We start from the raw sequence: 23,964 nt of genomic DNA, 5'->3' as shown, positions 1-23,964 counted from the left end.
ATGACTGGTAATGGCTTGAGATGCAGTGTAGGGCATAGGGTGTGTTCAGGGAATACTAGTACCTCTGGTGTGAGGGCTGCCAAGCTCTTTTCAGAGATGCTTTCCATCACACTTATGGCTCCTTCAAGAAGCTGTTTCATGTGCAGCAGCCACACCACAGTAAACCATTTTGGCTGACAGGCTAAACCAGGTTGAGGGTCACTGAGGGGGTCTCATAGGTGAGTGGGGGGGGCATGTCTAACCCAAACATATGAATTCTTCCCCTGGCGGAATGGTCAGATGAGAACAATTTATTCCAAAAACCATGAAGTAGTTGCTGTGGAGTGCTTAGAGCTTGGTTAGACATCAAAGACACAAAGGTAATCCACTCTGCTCTCACATAACAGTGAGAGGTTGGCTTGGTAATACCTTTTGCAAAAAAAAAAAATACCTTTTTCTCCCCCCTTATGCACTTGAATGAAGGTAAGTCTACTAAGGAAAAGAGGCTGTTGTATTCCTGAAAGCTATTGGCCACACCTATTCCACCCTTCTACTGTCCAGATGTACTATATTCCCAAATCCTGGAGGAACTCATTATCAGGAAAGCAAGTTAGGCTTTATACTGTGATGTTTAAAATCTAATGTGTGGTTGCCTTAAATGAGAAGCTTTAGCACCAGTCTTTGCGCATTAAGCATTTATTAAAGCATATTAGGTATTAGAAAAAAATGGACACATGGAGTTAAGAAAAGGCCTATCTAGCCTGGAGTTCCAGCCTGGTCTGGTTCTTCCTCAAGTCCTCCACCATGAGCCTGCTTCAACCATGAACTCCTCTCAAACTCAGTGTGGAAGCTTTTTATAGTTCTGGAGCAGAGGTGGTCCTTACACACTGCTTCAAGCTGATTGGTAGGCATCATGCAAATCCATTGGTTCACTGGACTTGAAGGTGGTCTCGAGTTGAGTTCAAAGTCCTTAGCCTTTGAGAACAATACTTCCTTTAGGGCAGCCAGGTGTGGTTACAATCTAATTAACTTGAAGTAGGTTAATCAGCAAAGTCAAACACTCTCACTTAATTCAATCAGTTTAGATTAATCTCCAGGTGAGCCTTTGAGTATCTGCCAAATCCCATTATTTTCTCACAATCCTCTGGGGAAAATGGGCAGATTGAATATTTTTAAAAAGGATAACTTGGAAATTAGGGCCACATAGTTTACAAAGAACATGACAACTGTGAAGATGAGTTAGCTGGAATTTGTAGAACCACAGAATCTTAGGGCTTAAAGTTATCTTAGAAGCCATCTAATTCAGCCTCTTATCCAATATAGAAATACCTGATAGAGGATTTCTGACATGTGTCCGTCTAGTAGACTTATACACTTTATGTGAGAAGAGCACACTGATTATCAGGGCATGCTATCCCATTTTCAGTAAGCTTCTAATCTATTGCATGAACTTTAAAAAAGAACAGGTGAATGGAAAGAGACTTGGGTTAAGATGACTACTTAACAGGACACCTGAGTTCTAATCCCATCTCAGCTACCAGGACCTATATCAGATCACTTCTCTATATATCAGTTTCCTCATTTAGAAAAATTAAAAATCAGACTTGGTGATTTCTTGGATTTCTTCCAGCTTTGAAACTCTAGGAACAATGTCTCATGAACAAGGTAGATTTACTGAAATTACTTTTCAAACAAATGACTGGTATTTTTGTTTTCTTTCAGATGAAGCAAGTTCATGATGAAAAGGGAAACCAAAACATTACCTCTGAGTTCCTTCTCCTGGGCCTGCCCATCCAACCAGAGATGAAGGCCCCTTTCTATGCCCTCTTCCTGGCCATGTACCTCACTACAGTCCTGGGGAATCTGCTCATCATCCTCTTGATCCATGTGGATTCCCACCTGCACACACCCATGTATCTGTTCCTCAGCAACCTGTCCTTCTCTGACATGTGCTTCTCTTCTGTGACCATCCCCAAATTGCTGGTAAACATGCAGAGCAAGAAACCAGCCATCCCCTATCCTGGCTGCCTGACCCAGATGTACTTCTTTCTTTTCTTTGGAGACCTAGAGAGCTTCCTGCTGGTGGCCATGGCCTATGACCGCTACGTGGCCATCTGCCACCCACTGCACTACACTGTCATCATGAACCCCAAGCTATGCAGTTCTCTTGTAGTGATTTCCTGGGTGCTTACTGCCTTCCATGCCTTGCTGCACACCCTGCTCATGTCCCGATTATCTTTCTGTGCCAACAACATCATCCCCCATTTCTTCTGTGATATGTCTGCCCTACTGAAACTGGCCTGTTCAGACATCCACACCAACGAGATAGTAATATTCATCACAGCAGGGCTGATTATTGTGGTACCATTCCTGCTAATTATCACATCTTATGCCCGTATTATCTCTTCTATCCTCAGGGTGCCCTCTGTCAGGGGCATCCGAAAGGCCTTTTCTACCTGTGGCTCCCACCTCTCAGTGGTCTCTCTCTTCTATGGGACAATCATTGGCCTCTACTTGTGCCCTTCAGCAAACAACTCCACAATAAAGGAGACAGTCATGTCAATTATGTACACTGTGGTAACACCAATGCTGAACCCTTTCATCTACAGTCTGAGGAATCAAGACATGAAAGGGGCCTTCAAGAAACTCCTGGAAGGAAGAAAACTTCCCTTCTCCCTGGGACTGTGACACTGGGGCTTAGTAAGGATAAGAATATGTAATAATAATGGGGAGAGTAGAAAAATATCATCTATGGTCTCCTTGCTTCCATTTCTTCTCATCCATTCACATATATCCTGCACTACCAGAGTACTCTTCCTTAAATCCCCCTTTTATTACATCTCTCCTCCTCAAATACTGTTCATTCTTCCAAGATTGACTTTTCCTGTCTTCTCTCCCCCAATTCTCTACATATACTGTGTACTATAACCAGATTAGTCTCATCAAAGTCCCTATTGTTATCTCTACTATTACCCACTTTCCCAGTACTCTCCCCTTCTTTTCTCGACATTCTGCCCTTTGAAGTAAAGTTCAAATTTCCCTTCATTGATACATGTTTTAAATCCTTTTTTTAATGTTAAATACATGCTAAGTATTAGATCCTGCATTAGGCATAGATCCCTTATATCTTCTCAACCATAATTCTACCTGGAGATGAGAATATTATCATGGTTTTGAGGGGAGGGAAGAAAATTCTTAACTAGAACAGTTTAATTTAAACATTTTTACTCAACATACCATGCCCAAAAAGCATAAGTTTCAGGTTTTTGATTCTCTCCATTGGTTAAGGGAATTTCCACATCATCAATTCCCCCATACCATAAAATCATAAAACTAAATTACATTTAAAAGACTATAACAGGGGGGCAGCTAGGTGGCACAGTGGATAAAGCACCAGTCCTGGATTCAGGAGGACCTGAGTTCAAATCTGGCCTGAGACATTTGACACTTACTAGTTGTGTGACCTTGGGCAAGTCACTTAACCTTCATTGCCCTGCCCCCAAAAAAATCCAAAAAAAAAAAAAAAGATTATAGCAAAGCATCATTTAAAAATGAAAACATCTGGGTAAGATTCAGTGCCTTAGTCTTTATACCTAAACTGTCAAAAATGTTAATGATTTATTTTAAATAATATTGTTGTCAAGGCAATAGGGAGGTAAGATAGAGGTTGAGCTACAGAACTACCGAGCTCCCTTTCAAATCTGAAACTCCATGATTCTATGGTTCTATGATTCTGACAAAGTTTATCTGGACACTAAGTTCTTTTGTTATATTTTTACTCTATGCTTTATAATTAATTAAAAAGATTAAGGATATCTGATATGAATTGAGCTCTACCTTCAATTATCTTCTCATATTTTCTTCTTTTTTTCTTCTGGTCCAACTGATGAAGTTGCCCATTTAAATGTGCACTTAGTCCCATCCCCTCTGAGTCAGAATGGAACTCTCCCAGGGTTCCTCTGCCTGATCCTCTAAAAGTAAAGATTCACACCACCTGAATGAGCCAGACTGTCAATGATAAACTAATCTTCAAGCAACAGTCCCAGAAATGTACATGGAGACTGGGTATGAATGCAAGCACACCACACAGGGCAAGTTGGTGTGGAGGTGAGAGCAGGTATTAAATGGTAGCGACCAGATGGGATAAGTAGACCATGACTCTAGATCCTGAAAATTACTCCCTTCAACCAAGAACAAGGACCTAGCCCTAGAAGTGATGATCTAGTAAAATATTGTCATTTTATATTTGGGAAAACAGATTCCTAGAAAGTTGAGGTGATTTCACCAGTATCACAGAGGAGATAAGTAGAACAATCAAGATTGAAGGCAAAATTTTGGTTCCAGATTAAGCACTCATTCCACTAAAACATGAGCTGACTCTCTTTAATGTTTCCTATTCCTCTTAAAAATTCCCTCAGTTTGAGGGGCTTAGCCCTTTGGATTTTTCTCACTGTGCTCTCCCTTAGTTCAACCTACTTCCATGGTTTCAATTATTTCCTCCACAAATGTTACTCTCAAGCTTGTGTCTCCACCCATGACATCCTCTCCCCAAAAGCTCAAATTTCACATTGCCAAAAGCCTGATGAAATATAAGCCTTGCTGTTCCTCCCCACCACCATCAGAATCTTAAAACAATATACCATTCAGTATGCCCAAAATGGAACTAATTATCTCTGCTTCTAAACCTGACCCAACTTCTATCCTCCCTATCTCTGTTGAGAGAATCGACATTTTCAAAGCCACCTAGTCTTAAAATCTTGGAATCATATTTCCTCTCCCTTGTGCCCAACATTAAATCAGTTGCTAAGTTCTGTTGATTTCACCTCCATAATAGCCCATTTGTTCTCAGTATTCTATTCCTACTATAACCACCCTAGTTCCTATCCTCATTACCTCTTAGTTATATGGTCATGATACCTCCAAATTGGATTCCCTGCCTCCAGTACACTTCAGTCCGTACTTCACACTACTGTCAAAATGAAATTACTAATAGGCATGTCTCATCATGTTAATAACCTTCTCAAAGACCTTCAAAAATGTCTTAATATGAACCCATCCTGGCATTTGAGGACCTTCATGATCTGAATGTTACTTTCCTTTTCAACCTTTCACTTGAGGCTTCCTTTCATGCTCTAAATTGCAGCTAGATTGACCTAATAACCATTTCTAGATATTCTTCTTAACTTCCAAACATTTGAATATGCCTGAACCGATTACTGGAATGGAATCCCACTATAACTCTATCTGTGGAAATGCATCTCTTTTTCAAAGCAAAATTCAGGTGATACCTCCTCTTTGAAGCAGTTCCTGAAACAGACAGTTAGAAGCCACAAAACACTACTGACCCTTTCTGTCTTCACAATTTTACCACTCATACGCATTTATCATATTCTATTGTACATTCTTTGAATGTCTGTTCCAATCCACCCTGCTAAATAGTTCATTTCTTGAGAAAAGCAATACGCCATTTCTCATCTTTGCTTCTGCAGTGCACAGCAGCAAATCATTGTATATAATATATGTTGAATTTAACTTAATTGATAGGATACCTTCTTAGGAAGCAGAAGGAGGAAAAGATATAATTTCTGCTAATGAGGAGTTCATTGACTGGAAAAGGAAAGAAGACTCAAAAACATAAGACTATCAGGAAACTGTCACTGTAAGGGCATGATTTCCTGTGCCATGAAGCTTGCTATGCCACTTACTGCTCCATCCTCCCCTCTTCTCTGTCAACTGCTTGGACTTCCACTCTGTGATGCTGGTTCCTATTAGTGAGCTTTCCCTTTATCTTGCCCTAATCTCAGGCCCTCCAATGTCACTTTCTCTATTCCATGCCCCAGAGTGAAATTTCTCCCATCTTTCTATACTTTCCCTTTCTAGGTCGTGCACTGAGAACAAAATCGAATCAGTATATTCTTGAAAAGATACATAAGGGGCAGTTAGGTGGCACGGTGGATAAAGCACCAGTCCTAGATTCAGGAGGACCTGAGTTCAAATCCATCTTCAGACACTTGACACTTACTAGCTGCATGACCCTGGGCCAGTCAGGAGTGAGTGGTGAGAAGCAAAACAGACTTTTGAAGAGGAGCAGGGTAAAAAAGAGAAAAAAGATAAACAGAACAAAATAGGATGGAGGGAAATACACAGTGACCACAACTCTGAATGGAAATGTGATGAACTCACTCAAAATGGAACCAGGAATCAGAATATATTAGAAACTAAAATCCAACAATATGTTGTGTACAAAAAAGGTATTTGAAACATAAAGACACACAGAGAATTAAATAAGGGACTAGAGCAGAATTTATTATGTATAAATTGAAGTTTAAAAAAGATATGCATAATAGTCATGATGTCAGACAAAGCAAAAGCAAAAATAGACCTAATTTTAAAAGATAATCAGAGAAACCAAATTTTGCTAAAAGTTACCATAGACAATAAAGTAATATCAATACTAAATGTATATGCACCAAATGCCATAGCAACCACATTTTTAAAGGAAAATATAAATTAGCTGAAAGAGGAAATAGACAGTAGAACTAACTATACTAGTGAGAGACCTCAATTTACCCATCTTGGAACTGGATAAGTCTAATCTTAAAGTAAAAAAGAGAGAAATTAAGGAGATTAATAGAATTTTAGAAAAGTTATATATGATAGGCCTCTGGAGAAAACTGACTGGTAATAGAAATGAATATCCCTTTTTCTCCGCTGTTTATAGAACCTTCATAAGAATGAACCATGGATTAGGGCAAAAAATCCTCACAAACAAATGCAAAAAAGCAGAAATATTAAATACAACTTTTCTGATAATAATAAAATAAAATTACCTTCAGTAAAAGAATTTGGAAGCATAATTGGAAACAAAATTATCTAATCCTAAAGAATTCATGGGTCAAAGAACAAATAATAAAAACAATCAATAACTTCTTTAAAGAGAATGACAATAATGAGACAACATACCAACTTTTGGTGGATGTAACAAAAGCAGTACCTAGGGGAAATTTTATATCTTTAAACACATCAAGTAAGAATAGTCAGTGAGCAAACAAAACTGTAACTCTTTGCAGCTGATATGATGGTATAGAGAACAGTAAAGAATCAACTAAAAACCCTAGTTGAAATTATTAACAACTTTAGTAAAGTTAAAAGATAAAACCACATAAAATAACCCATATAAATCATCAGCATTTCTACATATTACCAATAAAATGCAGAAGGAAGAGAAAGAAAGATAAATTACATTTTAAATAACTGCAGACAGCATAAAATATCTAGAAGTCTATCTGCCAAGACACACAAGAAATATATCAACATGATAACAAAATACTTTTCATACACACAAAAAAGATAGACTTAAACAATTGGAAAAATATTAAAAGTTCATAGGTAAGCCAAGCCAATACAATACAATAAAAATTACAATTCTACCTAAATTCATTTACTTATTCAGTACCATACCAAGCAAACTACCAAAGTATTATTTTATAGAGTTAGAAAAAAATAATAACAAAATTCATCTGGAAGAACAAAAGGTCAAGGATATCAAGAGAATCAATGAAAAAATGTGAAGGAAGTCAGGGTAGGAGGACTAGATTTCAAACTATATTACCAAGCAGTAATCATCAAAACAATCCAATATAGGATAAGAAATACAGTAGTTAATCAGCTAAATGGATTAGATACACAATATGCAGAAGTAAATGATCATAGTAATCTAGTATTTGATAAATCCAAAGATCTAAGCTTTTTGAAACAAGAACCCACCATTTCACAAATACTACTGGGAAAACTATAAAGCAGTCTGGCAGAAAGTATACATAGAACAGCATTATACACCATATACTAAGATAATGTAAAATGAGTCCTGGAATCAGGAAGACCTAAGTTTATGTCCAGCCTAATACAATTACTAGTTGTGTGACTTTGGGCAAGTCATTTAACCTCTGTCACTTAGGTGTCACAATACTTGCCTCAGTTTATTCAACTGTAAAATGGGGACTATTGCCAAGGCCTATCCATTTTACCTTAATTTTACCTTTGTAAAATAGTACCTACCCCCCAGGGTTGTTGTAAAGTACCTCCTAGCACAAAAACTGGCATGCAATGGGTGCTTGATGAATGTTTGTTTCTTTCCTCTTCTAGCTGAGAAACTCTAGTGGTCCTCTATTGGCTCGAGGCACAAATAAAAATTCCCTAAATTAGCATTTAAACTCTTCACAAGTTGGCTCCAATATATCTCTCCAGGCTAATTATAAGCAACTCTCCTTCATGAACTTTTCAGTCCAACCATACTCCCTTCCTATTCCCACACAGCATTCCATTTCCTGTCCTCACACCTTTGAAAGGCTGTCCCTCATACCTGGAATACACTCCCTGCTTACCTCTGCCATAGTTTCCTTCAAAGCTCAGTTCAGGGCCACCTCCTACAGGAGACCTTTCCTGATCTTTTTAGCTATTTGTGCCTTCCCCCCAAAATTACTTTGTATTTATTTTACAAGTATTTCGCATAAGCATATGTGTGCATGTTTTCTCCCCCAATGAAATTAAGATCCTTGAAGACAGGGACTATTGCCAAGGCCTATCCATTTTACCTTAATTTTACCTTTGTAATATCTCTTGCATATACCTCTTTTCTCCCCTGAAACTGACACCACTCTGGTGCAGGCTCTCACAGCACCACATGCCTGCCTCTAGTCTCTGCCCACTCCAGTTCATCCTAAACTCAGCTGGAAAAGTGACCCTCCAAAAGTTCAGGTCTGACCATGTCACCATCAATCTCTTCCCCCAATAAACTCCAGTCATTCACTATCACTTCCAGGATCAAATATAAAATCTTGTGTGGCATCCAAAGCTCTTCATAGCCAGCACTCCCTCCCTGCCCCCTCCAATTACCCCTTATACTTCCTGCTCCATGTACTCTTTGATCCAGTGACATTAGCCACCTTGCTATTCCTCAAATCAGACACTCCATCTTTCAGCTCCAGGAATTTTCACTGCCTATCTCCCACGCCTAGAATGCTCTCCTTCCTCATCTGCACCTCCCAGTTTCCCTGGCTTCCTTCAAGTCCTAGCTAAAATCCCATATTCAACAGGAAACCTTTCCTGATTCCCCCTTAATTCCACCTTCCCTCTATTACTTTTAATTTATCTTGTATATAGCTTATTTGTACAAAGCAGCTTGTATGTTGCCCCCTCATTATACTATGAGCCCCTTGAGAGCAAGGACTGTCTTTTGCCTTTCTTTGTATGCCTAGCACTTGGCACAGTGCCTGGCACATAATAGGCTCTTTTTTTCTTTTTTTTTTCCTGGGGCAATGAGGGTTAGGTGACTTGCCCAAGGTCACGCAGCTAGTAAATGTCAAATATCTGAGGTCAGATTTGAACTCAGGGCCTCCTGAATCCAGGGCTGGTGCTTTATCCAATGCACCATCTAGCTGCCTCACATAATAAGCTCTTAATAAATATTTATTCACTGACTGACATTTGACTTCATATCCCCAGTGTCTAGCATAGTACTTAATATATGTCTGTTGATTGATTCATTTCTACCATACTCAATTATAAGCTTCTTAAGGGAAGGCATCCTGACATTATTTGTTTCTCCAGTTCACCACAACAATTTGCTGTGATTCATAATCTCCATTCTTGGAGCAATAGAATAAGGAAAAGGATAAAATATAATCTCTGTCATTGAGTACTCACAGATTGGTCAAGGATTAAGAACTGAAAAAAGAAACATAATATAAGCAAGAAATAAAATGAAAAATTCAACTGAATATCTGTAAGATTCTAAAAACAGAACTGATCAAAGTGGTCAAGAGGATAGGCTTCATGAAGACTTTCTGTGCCCCAGTGGATGGTTAAAATTATAAATCCTACCCTCAAATACTTAAGGAATATGTCCCATAGAGATCTTCATAGTTGGAGAGGGAGAGAGGGACTAGACATAAGATAATTCTAATGTTTATCACTAACAAGTTTCCCAGAGACCAAAAGTCCCCAGTGGCTGGAATATCAAAGAAGAAGAGAGAGGACAAGTGAAGGTGAAAAATCCTATATGAAGGAGAGATGAGAAAGCCAAAGCAAAGCAAGAAATAAGAAGAATGTCCAGGAGCCCCACTCAAGGTAGCCAGGTAAACTGGTAGGGAATGAGCTCTGTGATCTTGAACAAGTCATTTAATTTCTGCTTCAGTTTCCTCATACATAAAATGGGAATAACAGAACCTACCACCCAGAGTTGTTGTGAGTATCAAATGAGATAACATTTAAAAAGCTTAAGGCACCACATAAATGCTAACTATTATTAACTTGTAAGAAATTTTTTAAAAAATATTTGGATTACAAAATCCAAAATATGATGTAACCCAGATCCCCCTGCAACATGCTTCTTTCTTTTCCAAGGATTCTGGTTTCTCTTAAAGATCAATAAATAGGGGCAGGTAGGTGGTAGCAGTGGATAAAGCACTGGCCCTGGATTCAGGAGGACCTAAGTTCAAATCTGGCCTCAGACACTTGACACTTACCAGCTGTGTGACCTTGTGCAAGTCACTTAACACTCATTGCCCCGCCAAAATAAAAAGACCAATTAATAGCTCCATGTAGCCTCTAGGATAATATACAAATTCCTTAGCCATAAAGAATTCATATTCAAGATCCCTTACAACCTGGTTCTAGCCTATCTTTCCACATTTATTTCATATTACTACCCTTCACACACTCTGTGCTCTAGCCCAAATAAATTAACCATTTCTCTCCAAACTCAGTCTGCTCTCTCTCATCTCCTTCATTCACAGAAATCATCTCCCATGCCTAGAATGCACTCCCTCCTCACCTTACGTATCAGAAACATTAATATCCTTCAAAATCTACTTAGGAGTCAATTTTTCCATGACACTTTCCCTCACCTGTCCTCCCCCCCCAAAAAAAAAACCGTTAATATTCTCTCCATTCTAAATGTTGTTGTCATAGTTCAGTCATTTCAGTCATATCTAACTCTTCATCACCCCATTTAGGGTTTTCTTGGCAAAGATAAGGAGTGGTTTTCCATTTCCTTCTCCAGCTTATTTTATACATGAGGAAACTGAGGCCAAAGGGTTAAGTAGCTTGCTCAGAATAACATAGCTAGGAAGTCTCTGAGGCCAGATTTGAATTTAAGAAGATGAGTCTTCCTGCCATCAGCCTCAACACTTTATATACTGTACCATTTACCTGACCATTCTAAATTACTTTGTATTATTATACTGAGCTAGGGAGTGCAATTGACAGACTGCTATACCTGGATTCAGAAAGACCTGAGTTCAAATCCATCCTTATATGCTTTCTAGATGTGTGACTTTCAGAAAATCACAGAATTTCTTTCTCAGTTTCTTCATCTTATAAAATGGAGATAATAATATCATCTACCTCCCAGAGTTGTTGTGAGCATAAAAATGAAATAATATTTGCAAAGTGTTTTGCAGACCTTAAAGTGCTATATAAATGCTAATTGCACACTATAAGTGTATATAAATGTAGACTATAAATAATAGAATATAATTTCCTAAAGATCTGGGATCTGTTTTGGTTTTGTCCTTGTGTCCCCAGAACCTAGCACAATGAACGCATATATTAAAATAATTAAATGCTTAATAAAATATTTGTTAAATTGAAGTTAATTCAAATTTTCCTATGAATAGCATCAATGATCCAAAAGTAATTGAGTGATTTCTTTTTTCTTCCTCCTTATGCTTACCCTGTGGAGGTTTTTACCCACTGTCTCTCAGATTTCAGGTCTTATAAGATTAATAGGACTGCAATGAAGAGTGCAGGTTAAACTTCGGGGAGTGATGTGGTTGGAAAGGGAAGTTAGTGTCATTCTCTATTCTAGCATTAGCCTTTTCTCTCACCCTCCCAGGGGAGGAAGTCAACTCAGCACGGAATCTATGTTTATTCAGAATCAACTAAAATCAAATGTCATGCTTCATCTCAAAACATTAACCAATGGGACTCACTGTTCTCAGGCTTTGAAGTGGCAACTTAGGAGTCACTTCAAATATGCAATCAAAATCCAAGACAACAAAGAAGATGATATAGAGAAGCTAGCTTGTCTCTGAATTCAAGTCATCAGGAACAGATTAATTAATTGGTAGGTGCTGTTATTCCCATTTTATAGATGAGGAAACTGAGGCAAAAATTAAGGGTATATAGAAAGAATTTAAACATGTGATTATTAAATTATTTTTAAATTTTCAAGATTGGGTGGAAGAAGAATTGGCAAAATATCTCAATATTCAAAAAAAAATGTGAATTCTTCAAATTAGAGACCAGTACTATGCCCAAAGGGCTATAGAACTATCATGTCCTTTGATCCAAGAAAAGCATCGCTAGGTATATATCCCAAAAAGAGAAAAAGCTCTTTTTGTAGTGGCTAAGAATTGGAAATCAAAGGAATGCCCATCAGTTGGGGAATGGCTAAACAAGCTGTGGTATATGATGATGATAGAATATTATTATACTATAAGAAATGACAAGCAGGATGATTTCAGAAAGGCCTGGAAAGACTTGTATGAACTGGTATATGGTGAAGTGAGCAGAACTAAAAGAACATTGTACACAGTGACAGCAATATTGTTTGATGAAGAACTGTGAATAACTTAATTCGCAGGAATACAATGATACAAAACAATCCCAAAGGACTAATAATGAAGCATACTGTCCACCTCCAAAAAAAGAACTGATATTGATTGAACACAGACTGAAGCAGCCTATTTTTCACTTTCTTTCATTTTTTTCTTTTATTCAAGTTTTCTTATACAAAATTACCAATGTGTTAATGTTTTATATAATCAAAGATGTATCTTATTGCTTACCACCTCAGGGATCAGGAAAGTGATGGAGGGAAGAAGGGATAAAATTTGAAACAAAAAACATTAAATATTTTTTTATTATTTAAAAAAAAATTAGGGCAGCTAGATGGCACAGTGGTAAAGTGCCGGCCCTGGATTCAGGAGTACCTGGGTTCAAATCCGGCCTCAGACACTTGACACTTACTAGCTGTGTGACCCTGGGCAAGTCACTTGACCCTCATTGCCCTGCAAAAAAAACAAAAACCAAAAAAAATTAAAGGCCAGTGAGTTTGGCTTACACTGCATGAAAATTTTAATTAATAGAGGGATGCTTTCTGGGCACTTATGAAGAAAATTGATATTCACTACAGGCCAAAATGGATTCATCATGAACAAATCAGACTGGGACTAATCACATTCCCTTTCCTGACAGGCTTTCTTTTTTTTTGTTGGTTTTTTTTGGGTTTTTTTGTTTTTTGTGGGGCAATGGGGGTTAAGTGACTTGCCCAGGGTCACACAGCTAGTAAGTGTCAAGTGTCTGAGGCCGGATTTGAACTCAGGTACTCCTGACTCCAGGGCCGGTGCTTTATCCACTGTGCCACCTAGCTGCCCCCCTGACAGGCTTTCTAAAAGACTAAACCAGGACAATGCCATAGACATTGGCCCGGGGGGTGGGGGCCTAATTTACTAAGGCATTTGACATATCCTTTCATGATATCCTGGTGTATAAGATGAAGACATGTAAACTGGGTAATAACATAATTAGGTATGTTTACAACTAATTACACAATTGTTCCTAAAGAATGTGGATTAATGGACTGAATCAACCCTGAGAGAAGTCTATAGGGCTTCAAGATTCATTTCTAGGCCATGTTCTCTTTGACATCTTTATCAATGACTTGAATAAAGACAGAGACAGGATTTTAAACTACATGTAAAATTAATACTAAATGGAGGGAATAGTTAATACCTTCGATAAAATTTGGACCCAAAGAAATCACAACAGGCTATAACAATGAACTTACAGCTAACAATACAAAATTTAATGGGGAAAATGTAAAGTATAACATTTCAGTTTTAAATATCAACTGCACAAATATAAGACATACTCTAAAGATGTTGGCGTTTGATTATACTGCAAGATCAATACAATATAAGCATGGCATCATACAACCAAAAGAGAATATCATCTTAGACTACGTTCATAAAATTATACTGTCCAAAGTGAGAGAGGCCTCTAATTTTAGCCTTCTTTCTGGTCAAACTGCAACAGAAGTGTCATGTTTTTGTCTACATGTCATATTGACAAAATGTATATCAAGAGAAGGTTGACTAGACTCAAAACCATACAATATCACAAAAATATAGAATATAAGAATTGGAATGGGGTTCAGAGGTTATCTAGTCAAACCTATGCATAAATTATTTCTACAATATCCAATTATCCAGTCTTTTCCCAAAAACCTCTTGAAAGAATTTCAAGTCAGGACACTGACTGCAAATCCAGTTTTTCTTCTACTATACTCTCTATGTGCAACATTGGGAGGGACTAGAGATATTTCTTCTAAAGAATAGAAGCTTCACTAAGGGAATAGGAGAGGGGATTATTGCTTTTTTCAAATAGTTAAGGGGGCAGCTAGATGGCGCAGTGGATAGGGCAGTGGATAGGGCACCGGCCCTGGAGTCAGGAGTACCTGAGTTCAAATCCGGCCTCAGACACTTAACACTTACTAGCTGTGTGACCCTGGGCAAGTCACTTAACCCCAATTGCCTCACTAAAAAAAATAATAATAATTAAAAGTATGTTGAACAAGAGGTTTTGGACTTGTTTTGCTTCATCCCTACATACAAAATCAGATCCAATATGTGAAATTTATAAAGAGAAAAATCTCGACTCAATGACTTCCTATTAGAGCTGGCTATTATTGGTATAAGCTATATTAGGTACTATACATATGCAAAAGAAATTTGGGGATTTTGTAAGTTACAGGTTACTGAGAAATAGATAATTAGTGTGGGTAAGCAGAATTTGCAGTATATCAATAGGTTAATGAGATGGCTCTGCCATTACCTTTAATATATGTGCACGGGAAGAGGAAATCTACAAGGATCTGATGCTTACACCTATTTAACATAAATATTTGTTATGATGTCATAGAACCATAATATATCAGAGCTAGAAGGGATTGAAAGTGATCATCTAGCCCAACTTCTATTTTCACATAAGGAAACAGACCAAGAAAAGAAACTTGTCCATACAATAAGAAAGGCATTAAAATGGGATTAGAAGTCAGGTCTCCAGACTTCTAAACCAACACCCTTTCCATTTTCTTTTTATAGGTCAGAGCTTGGACTGAGACCCTATCAGGAAAAAAAAACAGTCTACCAACAATGGAGTGACCTTCCTTGGAAGGTAGTAATCTGTCCAATGCTGAAAACCTTCAATCAAAGGTTGGATCACCATTTGCCAGGCATGTTGTAAAGGAAATTCTTATGTATAGGCTATATATTCTTCTTGTGTGTAGTTAATTAATTAGATAGCCTCTGATGTTCCAAAATAGAAGTTCTATGACTTTATGATCTCATCTAGACCAAAGACTTATAAGATTACCTGGAAGGGGGAGCACACAAACTTGAAGGGAGGGTGGGGAAAGAAAAAATATGTCATATCCCCTGTTATTTGAACATAATCACTCTAATCTCACAGAATGATTAGAGGTAAGATTATGAGTACATTCACAGGAAATTCTTCCTGCTTAAGGTTTATAGTAACTCTCTTATAGAACTCCCCCAAGATAGTGGCCACAGCTGGTCCACTATAGTCTTGTAGGCCAGATGTACTGCCTCCCCAGATTATTTATAGCCTTGACTTGTGGGATAAAGAGTCCTGTTATCTGAATTTTTGTAGAGTGGCTCTTCAGCACCTGGCACAGAATTAATGAGAAAGATGGCATATGGGAAAATGAACAGATGAAATTCATAGAACTAGAAAATTCTTAGAATTTGAAGAGATCTTAGAAGAATGTGCATCTTTGTAACTTTTGCTCATCAGACATTCTAGTTTTACCCCCTGCCAGACTAGGAATCCCATTTACAGCATTCCCAGCAAATGTCAAACCAGACTGGAATGGATTCTAGCAACAAGATCTCATTACCAATTGAGATATCCTGTTCCATTGTGAACCAGTTCTGAGTTTTGTTATTGTTTTTTAATTTACATTATTTTTAATTTATGGGATGAAACAGGCATAGTTGCTAGCCCTTAATTGAAAGGCATTGGATAGAGCACTATAACTGGAGTTAACACTTGGGTTTCAATCTTACCTTGGATACCTACTACCTGTATAACTTTGAGCAAGTAACCCTTGGGCCTGTTTCCTCATCTGTACATTTAGAGGGTTGGAGTCCCTCTGCATAAAGACTCTGCCCCTAAATGTTCTAATATCCCTCCCAGCTATGAATTTCTGCTACTATGGCATGATGAAGTATGAAGGAAGAATAGACAACTGGGAAGAGAACTGGACTAGGAATCAGAAGATCTGAGTTCAAATCCCAGTTTAGTAATTAATTTATTGTGAGTCCTTGATCAAATCATTTCTTTGGATCTCAATTTCCACTTGTAAAATTAGGAGCTGGATTTGGTGATTTCTAAGGTTTCTTCCAACTCTGAAATTCCAGAAACTGAGCCTCAGGATAGCTGTATGTTTATTAAAATTCATGGTTTGACTTTTTAAATTAAATAATAGGTCTATTTGTTTTCTTTCAGATGAAGCAAGTTCATGATGAAAAGGGAAACCAAAACATTACCTCTGAGTTCCTTCTCCTGGGCCTGCCCATCCAACCAGAGATGAAGGCCCCTTTCTATGCCCTCTTCCTGGCCATGTACCTCACTACAGTCCTGGGGAATCTGCTCATCATCCTCTTGATCCATGTGGATTCCCACCTGCACACACCCATGTATCTTTTCCTCAGCAACCTGTCCTTCTCTGATATATGCTTCTCTTCTGTGACCATCCCCAAATTGCTGGTAAACATGCAGAGCAAGAAACCAGCCATCCCCTATCCTGGCTGCCTGACCCAGATGTACTTCTTCCTCTTCTTTGCAGACCTAGAGAGCTTCCTGCTGGTGGCCATGGCCTATGACCGCTACGTGGCCATCTGCCACCCACTGCACTACACTGTCATCATGAACCCCAAGCTATGCAGTTCTCTTGTAGTGATTTCCTGGGTGCTTACTGCCTTCCATGCCTTGCTGCACACCCTGCTCATGTCCCGATTATCTTTCTGTGCCAACAACATCATCCCCCATTTCTTTTGCGACATGTCTGCTCTGCTAAAATTGGCCTGCTCAGATACCAGGACAAATGAATTGGTAATCTTTGTCATGGGGGGGCTGATTTTGGTTGTGCCATTCCTGCTAATTATCACATCTTATGCCCGTATTATCTCTTCTATCCTCAGGGTGCCCTCTGTCAGGGGCATCCGCAAAGCCTTCTCTACTTGTGGCTCCCACCTCTCAGTGGTCTCTCTCTTCTATGGAACAGTCATTGGCCTCTACTTATGCCCTTCAACCAACAACTCCACAGTCAAGGAGACAGTCATGTCAATCATGTACACTGTGGTAACTCCAATGCTGAATCCATTTATCTATAGTCTAAGGAATCAAGACATGAAAGGGGCCTTCAGGAAGCTCCTGGCAAGAAGAAAACTTCCTTTCTCCCTGAGACCTTGATACTGAGGCTTAGTGAGGATAAGAATACGTAGCACAGGGGGCAGCTAGGTGGCACAGTGGATAGAGCACCGGCCCTGGATTCAGGAGAACCTGAGTTCAAATCCAGCCTCAGACACTTGACACTTAATATCTGTGTGACCCTGGGCAAGTCACTTAACCCCAATTGCCTCACTAAAAAAAAAAAGAATACGTAGCATAGGGCAGCTAAGTGGCGCAGTGGATAAAGCACCAGCCCTGGATTCAGGAGGACCTGAGTTCAAATCCAGCCTCAGACACTTGACACTTACTAGCTTTGTGACCCTGGGCAAGTCACTTAATCCTCATTGCCCAGCAAAAAACAAACAAACAAACAAACAAAAAAGAATACATAGCATAATACTCAGATAATGACAAAGTATACTACCTGGTCTCATTGCTTTCATTTTCTTCTATTTCTTTCCCATAATCCTGCACAGCACACTCGGATTACTTTTTCTAAAAACATCTCTTTTATTACTTACATCCCTCCCATGCTTAAGAACTTTTCAATATTTTGAGGCCCAACTGACTTTTTCTGCTTTGTCTCCCTACATATAGTCTACATTTAAGATAATTTTGTCTCCTCATGGCCCCTATTTATATGTACATGCCACATGGATTACTTTTATTATTCCATTTTCTCTATCCTTCAAAGTCCAGTTAAAATTCCTCTTCATTCACTTGACTGACATTAATTGAACAAATATAATATAATAGACTCTGTATAAGACACCAAACCATGCCACAGAGAAGTAAATTGACCTTTCTCTGAATTCCTAAATAGCTTAGTGTTTCTTTCTCAATTAGCAATTCTCTATGTACAAGTTTGTAAAATCTTTCCTACTGTGTCTTGAATATTTATTTAAATACTTCATTATTGCTAAACTTTTCACATGGATATGCCCTGCCTCTGTCATTTGTAAGATCCTTTAAAACAGGAACCATGTCAATCATCACTAGGTGATGTTAATATTGGGTATCCCAAAAGTCCTAGTGCAGTTTTAAGCAATTACCATTGTAATAGTGTCTATGGGACAGTCACTGATCATTAAGTTATTACAATTGTGAATACAAAGCATTTTCACTCTTATTTATACCCAAAGTTGAGAGAACGCCCTGATTTACACCCTTCCCCCAGCTCCAACCGGAGAGAGATAGAGCCTGTTTCTACTCCTAAGCCTGACCCATACCTCCCATCTGATGTACTACAGTAGTAGCAATACCAGCAACACCAACTCACTTAGGCTTGCTAAACCTGTTCCTTCTACTACTTCTGTACATCCCTGAATAGAAAATGTATATTGAATGTTTAATTAAAATTCAATCAATAAGCTATATAATAAAAAAAATCTAAGAGCTAAAAATTCCCTTATGATTATAAATTGAAGAATCCATAGGGGGCAGCTAGTTGGCACAGTGGATAAAGCACCAGCCCTGTATTCAGGAGGACCTGAGTTCAAATCTGACCTCAGACACTTGATACTAACTGCGTGACCCTGGGCAAGTCACTTAACCTTCATTGCCCTGCCCTCCTCCAAAAAAAAGTGATTAGTTAGTGGATAAAGCACTGGCCCTGGATTCAGGGCTACCTGAGTTCAAACCCAGCCTCAGACACTTGACACTTACTAGTTGTCTGACCCTGGGCAAGTCACTTAACCCTCATTGCCCCACCAAAAAACACAAATTATATTAAATTATATTGGATGATAAATATATTAAGAGAGTTTTAATTCAACTTTTTAGAAAAAAGAGTTGAATAATTACACAAATTGAAAAATGATACCAAAATACTAAAACTGCTATTATTTTTAGTGCATGCTTTAGACACAATATAAAGGAGAGGAAATGGTTTATAATTTTGTCAGATATGTAACTATTTATGACCTTATAACTCCTGTAGCACATGCAGTACAAGAGAAACAAATAGACACACAAGCAAAGATGCTCAGTACACTTGATCCATGCAGCATTGCTACAAGACGACTCTTTCATGTATTGTTTTCTCTCTTCCACCTCCAGGGTTATAAGGTGATTCAGGTTAGTTTCAGACTAGCAGCACTATTGCTTCCCTCTGTTTTTATACACTTCTTAGAAGCATATAAAGCTGGTGCAATTTGGAGAGATTGCACCATAGTGCAATATTCCTCCTAGTTATTGCCTTCCTGATCTCACAGCTCAGCTGCACTGCCTTTCTCTTCGTGGTAAAAGTGCATTCCATATTTTCCTTTATATTCTTCCAGAGATAAGACTTAGAATTGTAAGGAATACAAGATCAATATTAATTAACAATGTGATACAGCCTCACCAAAAGCTCTATCACCCAAATATGATAATAATCCTAATTTCCTCAATGTTCTCTCTTCTGAGACTGAGGCTGGCTCACTAACTCTACGTGCTTCCACTTTGGCAGGTTAGGGTGATTTCCAGAGGGGCAGTCTCAGGGCTTTTCTTCTACCTCTCAAAGTCCTAGAGGCAATCCTTATAAATAAGTATTCTCATCAATACTTTCACTCATTAGTCTCACACACATCCGCATACACACACAGTTTTCTGAATAATAATTTAGCCTCTAGTAATTTATCTTGACCAAAACATTTACTGAAAACTCGAAGCAAACATTAATATTTATACAACATCCCACCCATAAATCTTTTTTTTAATTTTGTTTTTTAGTGAGGCAATTGGGGTTGTGACTTGCCTAAGGTCACATAGCTAGTAAATGTTAAGTGTCTGAGGCCGGATTTGAACTCAGGTCCTCCTGACTCTAGGGCCAGTGCTCTATCCACTGCACCACCTAGCTGCCTCCCACCCATAAATCTTAATTGCACTCTCCCATCAATGCAAATGGTATCTATGGAGAGAATGAGTATACACTTCAAGTCCCAGAGTAGAGAAGCACATGTGGAGAGAATCCATTGTGGCCAGGGCAACTCACACCTATGAAACTGTACATTTTAATTTCTACTTTCTTTCTCAGGAGTTACCCATGAAAGTTTAGTGATAGCATAGCTTCTGGGTTGAATAGATGGTTTTACTGCTAAACTGAGATAATCTACATTGTGCTTGAGTAATATTTCACTGAATGCAATCCTTCTGGCTTCTCCGATTCTCTACTTTTTTTAAAAAAAGGTTCCTTAATATCTTTTTTTAATACTATCATCATTTCCAAATAACTTCTCCCTTAATAGAAGTACAAGTAAGCAAAACAAATGGACACATTGGCCATATTTGACAGGGCATGTATGCTACATTTAGGACATGTAGTCCACGACTTCTTTTTATATTTTTTTCCTTTTATTAGTCTCTCCCACTAGCTACCTCCCATTGATCAAATAAAAAAATTTTAATAAAGCTCTCAATGCATAGATTTATAGTTAGGCAAAACACATTCCCATATTGTCCATGTCAATAAATGTATATCTCTTTCTATATTTTTATTTCTAATTAATTCTAAAATTTGTTGTAAGTAAATGATCAACTGCTTTCTCAGAACTCTGAGTCAGACTTAAATTGGTAAAACCTTGAGGTAGATCTATGTCCCTAGAATTGTGAACCGCCAAGGAACACTTATCTCACCTTAACTGCTTTTCTCAGAAGCAGAATTATGCCCCATACAAGTGAACTATAAAGTATCACTCCCTTACATTACTCTGTGTGAATGAAAGAGAAAAATTGGAAACAAAGTTACTGTCCATTAGTTGGAGAATGGTCGTAGGAACATGACATTTTGTAGGTGAATATAAGGGATTATAATTTTGTAAGAGGTAATAAATATGAGCAATTCAAGAAAACATGAAATGTGTGGACTGATGCAGCAAAAAGAAATCAAAATGAGAACATCCTGAACAGAACTACAACAATGTAAATAAAAATTATGCTAACAAGTAAGCTTTTATTTGTTGTAATTATTCATTATTTTTATTGGTTCCAAAGTATTTATGATGAAACACACCTTTGTCAGTAAAGAAGTGAGAGACTACATATGTTGAAAATGTCATACACTGGCAGACTTGGTTACTATGTCTGTGCAGTTTATTTAAATGTTTTTCTTTGTTACAAGGGAAGGTTTTGTGGTGATGAGGTGTAGTTAAGGAGAAATAACAGGTGTATAAACAAAAGGCATCAATTATACTTTTTAAAAATTAATGAGATCTTAGATTATATTAAGAGGCATCATGTTAAAAATGGGGGAAGTAATAGTCACACTTTCCTTCCCCTTGGATAGACCTAAATTTTGTGTTCAGTTCAGATTGCCACATTTTAGGCACCCAGACATTGACAAATAGCAATGCATCTGAAGAAGAGATGCCAGGATTTTGAGAGGTACTGGAGTCCATATTGAAACAACTGGAGGTTTGGGGGCTGAAGAGAAAAGAAAACTTGGACAAGATAGTTGTCTTCAAGAATCTGAAGGACCATTATGTGGAAAACAAATCCAATTCATACTTAGTCCAAGAGGAACAAAGTAGAAGCAATGTCTAGAAGTTGCAGAAGTAAATTTTGGCTCAATATGAAGAAAACATTCTGAAATGATTAGAGGTGTCCAAATATTGAATGGATTGTCTCAAAAAGCCGTGAAATTCCCAGCATTGCAGGTCTTTAAAAGTCTAGATCCAACTTATTAGGTGAGAGAGATAATTACTTCTCTCTTGTATTAATAACTAATTATTGTATTGGGACCAGGGTTTTCCCGTTTTCTAATTCCTCATCCAGAACTCAACCAGTGTGAGAAATCTTTCTCAAAGATTTATACAGGCCAAGATCTAATCAGACACGGGCAGCTAGGTGGTGCAGTGGATAAAGCACCAGTCCTGGATTCAGAAGGACCTGAGTTCAAATCTGCCCTCAGACACTTGACACTTACTGGCTGTGTAACCATGGGCAAGTCACTTAATCCTCATTGACTCGCCAAAAAAAAAGGGGACCTAATCAGACAGTAAAAGAAATTCTAAATTTGGGCTAATTGGAAAATTTCTGTTGTGTTTACTCAGGCAGGTCTTGAAAAGTGATAATTCTGCCTTTTATCAGACAGGTGATATGGAAATTGATGTCTCCTTGACCAAAACTTGGGTGATCCAAGTATCATACCCCAAGACCCTCAATGGGTTATAGCCTAGCCTCTCATTATAATACTCATTTTGTCATTAATTGTTGGCCAATCAGAATTGATTGCTACCCTCAAGAACACCTACTTTTCAGGGAGCATATAAACAGTAAGCCTACCACAAGGAGGGGTCTTTAGCATTTGAAAGGGCCACTAACCTCCTTTTATTAATAAACATGCTGACATTATTAATAAAATCATTAAGTTACCCAGAAACCATGTTTCAAATTTTTTAAACACCACATAAGATCATGTAAATGTAGAAACATAGAATTTATAGGCTGCTAGGTGGCACCGTGAATAGAGGTCCAAGTCTGGAGTCAGGAAAACCTGATTTCAAATCTTGCCTCAGATACTTACTAGCTGTGTGACCTTGAGCAAGTCACTTAACCTCTGTTTACCCCCATTTTCTCAACTGAAAAATGAGGATAATAGCCCCTACCTCCCAGGCATGTTGTAAGGGTGAAATGAAATGGTATTTATAAAGCACTTAGCACGTCACCTGACGTAGAGTTGATGTCGTATAAATTCTATCTGTTATTATTGTTATTATTCATATGGACCTCATAGGTCCAGTCCCAATGCCCTCATTTTATAAGTTAAAAAATCTAAGGCTGAGAAGTTAAGTTAAACCTCATAACAAGACTACATATGATATAAGTAGTAGAACCAGAATTTGAACCAATGTCCTCTAGGATTCCAAATTCAGAGCTCTTTTCACTATGAGAATCCTTTTTAGGTCCAGGTTAGACAAGATAGCTTCTGAGGTCCCATCAACTTTTTTGTTTTTGTTCTTTTTTATAGAGCAATGAGGGTTAAGTGACTTTCCCAGGGTCACACAGCCAGTAAGTGTCAAGTGTCTGAGGCCAGATTTGAACTCAGGTCCTCCTGAATCCAGGGTTGGTGCTTTATCCACACTACACCACCTAACTGCCCCCCACCCATCAACTTTTAAGATCATTTGAGTCTAGCTTTTTTCTCTCTCCAAGTCTGCCCACTGCTCAACCATATGGTTTAACTTGGTATCAGCATCTCCATAGACCCCTGTACATGACTTCAGGCTACAACTTCTATCTCAATTTCTCCCTCTTACAATAGCCAGAGAGAATTCTTTAGGAGGGTGTGCTTCTAGGGCACAGAGAGAGTTCCTTCTTTCTTCCTACCCCACAAATTTGCATCCAGGTCAAATCAGGTTAAAACTGATAATCCATGAATAGTCATGAAACAGAAAAGCAGCTACAAAGTGGCATCCCAGAAACTGTTTGTGGAAGGCATCCTAATTACATTTGATTTGTCAGGTGTGA

General features: G+C 38.2%; 1 protein-coding gene across 1 annotated transcript; it reads left to right on the top strand.

Moving 5' to 3' along the window:
• Nucleotides 1-21,401, top strand: LOC122739392 (olfactory receptor-like protein DTMT). The gene is made up of 4 exons (XM_043981149.1): nucleotides 1-159; nucleotides 1,702-2,223; nucleotides 16,597-17,502; nucleotides 21,372-21,401. The coding sequence occupies exons 1-4, from the start codon at nucleotides 1-3 to the stop codon at nucleotides 21,399-21,401; spliced, it is 1,617 nt and encodes a 538-aa protein (XP_043837084.1).
• The last annotated feature ends 2,563 nt before the right edge of the window (nucleotides 21,402-23,964 follow it).

The sequence above is a fragment of the Dromiciops gliroides genome, chromosome 2 (assembly GCF_019393635.1).
Source record: "Dromiciops gliroides isolate mDroGli1 chromosome 2, mDroGli1.pri, whole genome shotgun sequence".
In the NCBI taxonomy this organism is placed as follows: domain Eukaryota; kingdom Metazoa; phylum Chordata; class Mammalia; order Microbiotheria; family Microbiotheriidae; genus Dromiciops; species Dromiciops gliroides.
The sequence above is the reverse complement of the archived record's forward strand: the minus strand, read 5'-3'. Positions and strand labels throughout refer to the sequence as shown.

Coding starts and splice junctions, on each gene's coding strand:
- LOC122739392 (XM_043981149.1), top strand. CDS start 1: ATGACTGGTAATGGCTTGAGATGCAGTGTAGGGCATAGGGTGTGTTCA. Junction 160..1,701: donor TGTGCAGCAGCCACACCACA/GTAAACCATTTT, acceptor GTTTTCTTTCAG/ATGAAGCAAGTTCATGATGA. Junction 17,503..21,371: donor GGGCCTTCAGGAAGCTCCTG/GCAAGAAGAAAA, acceptor GGACTGATGCAG/CAAAAAGAAATCAAAATGAG.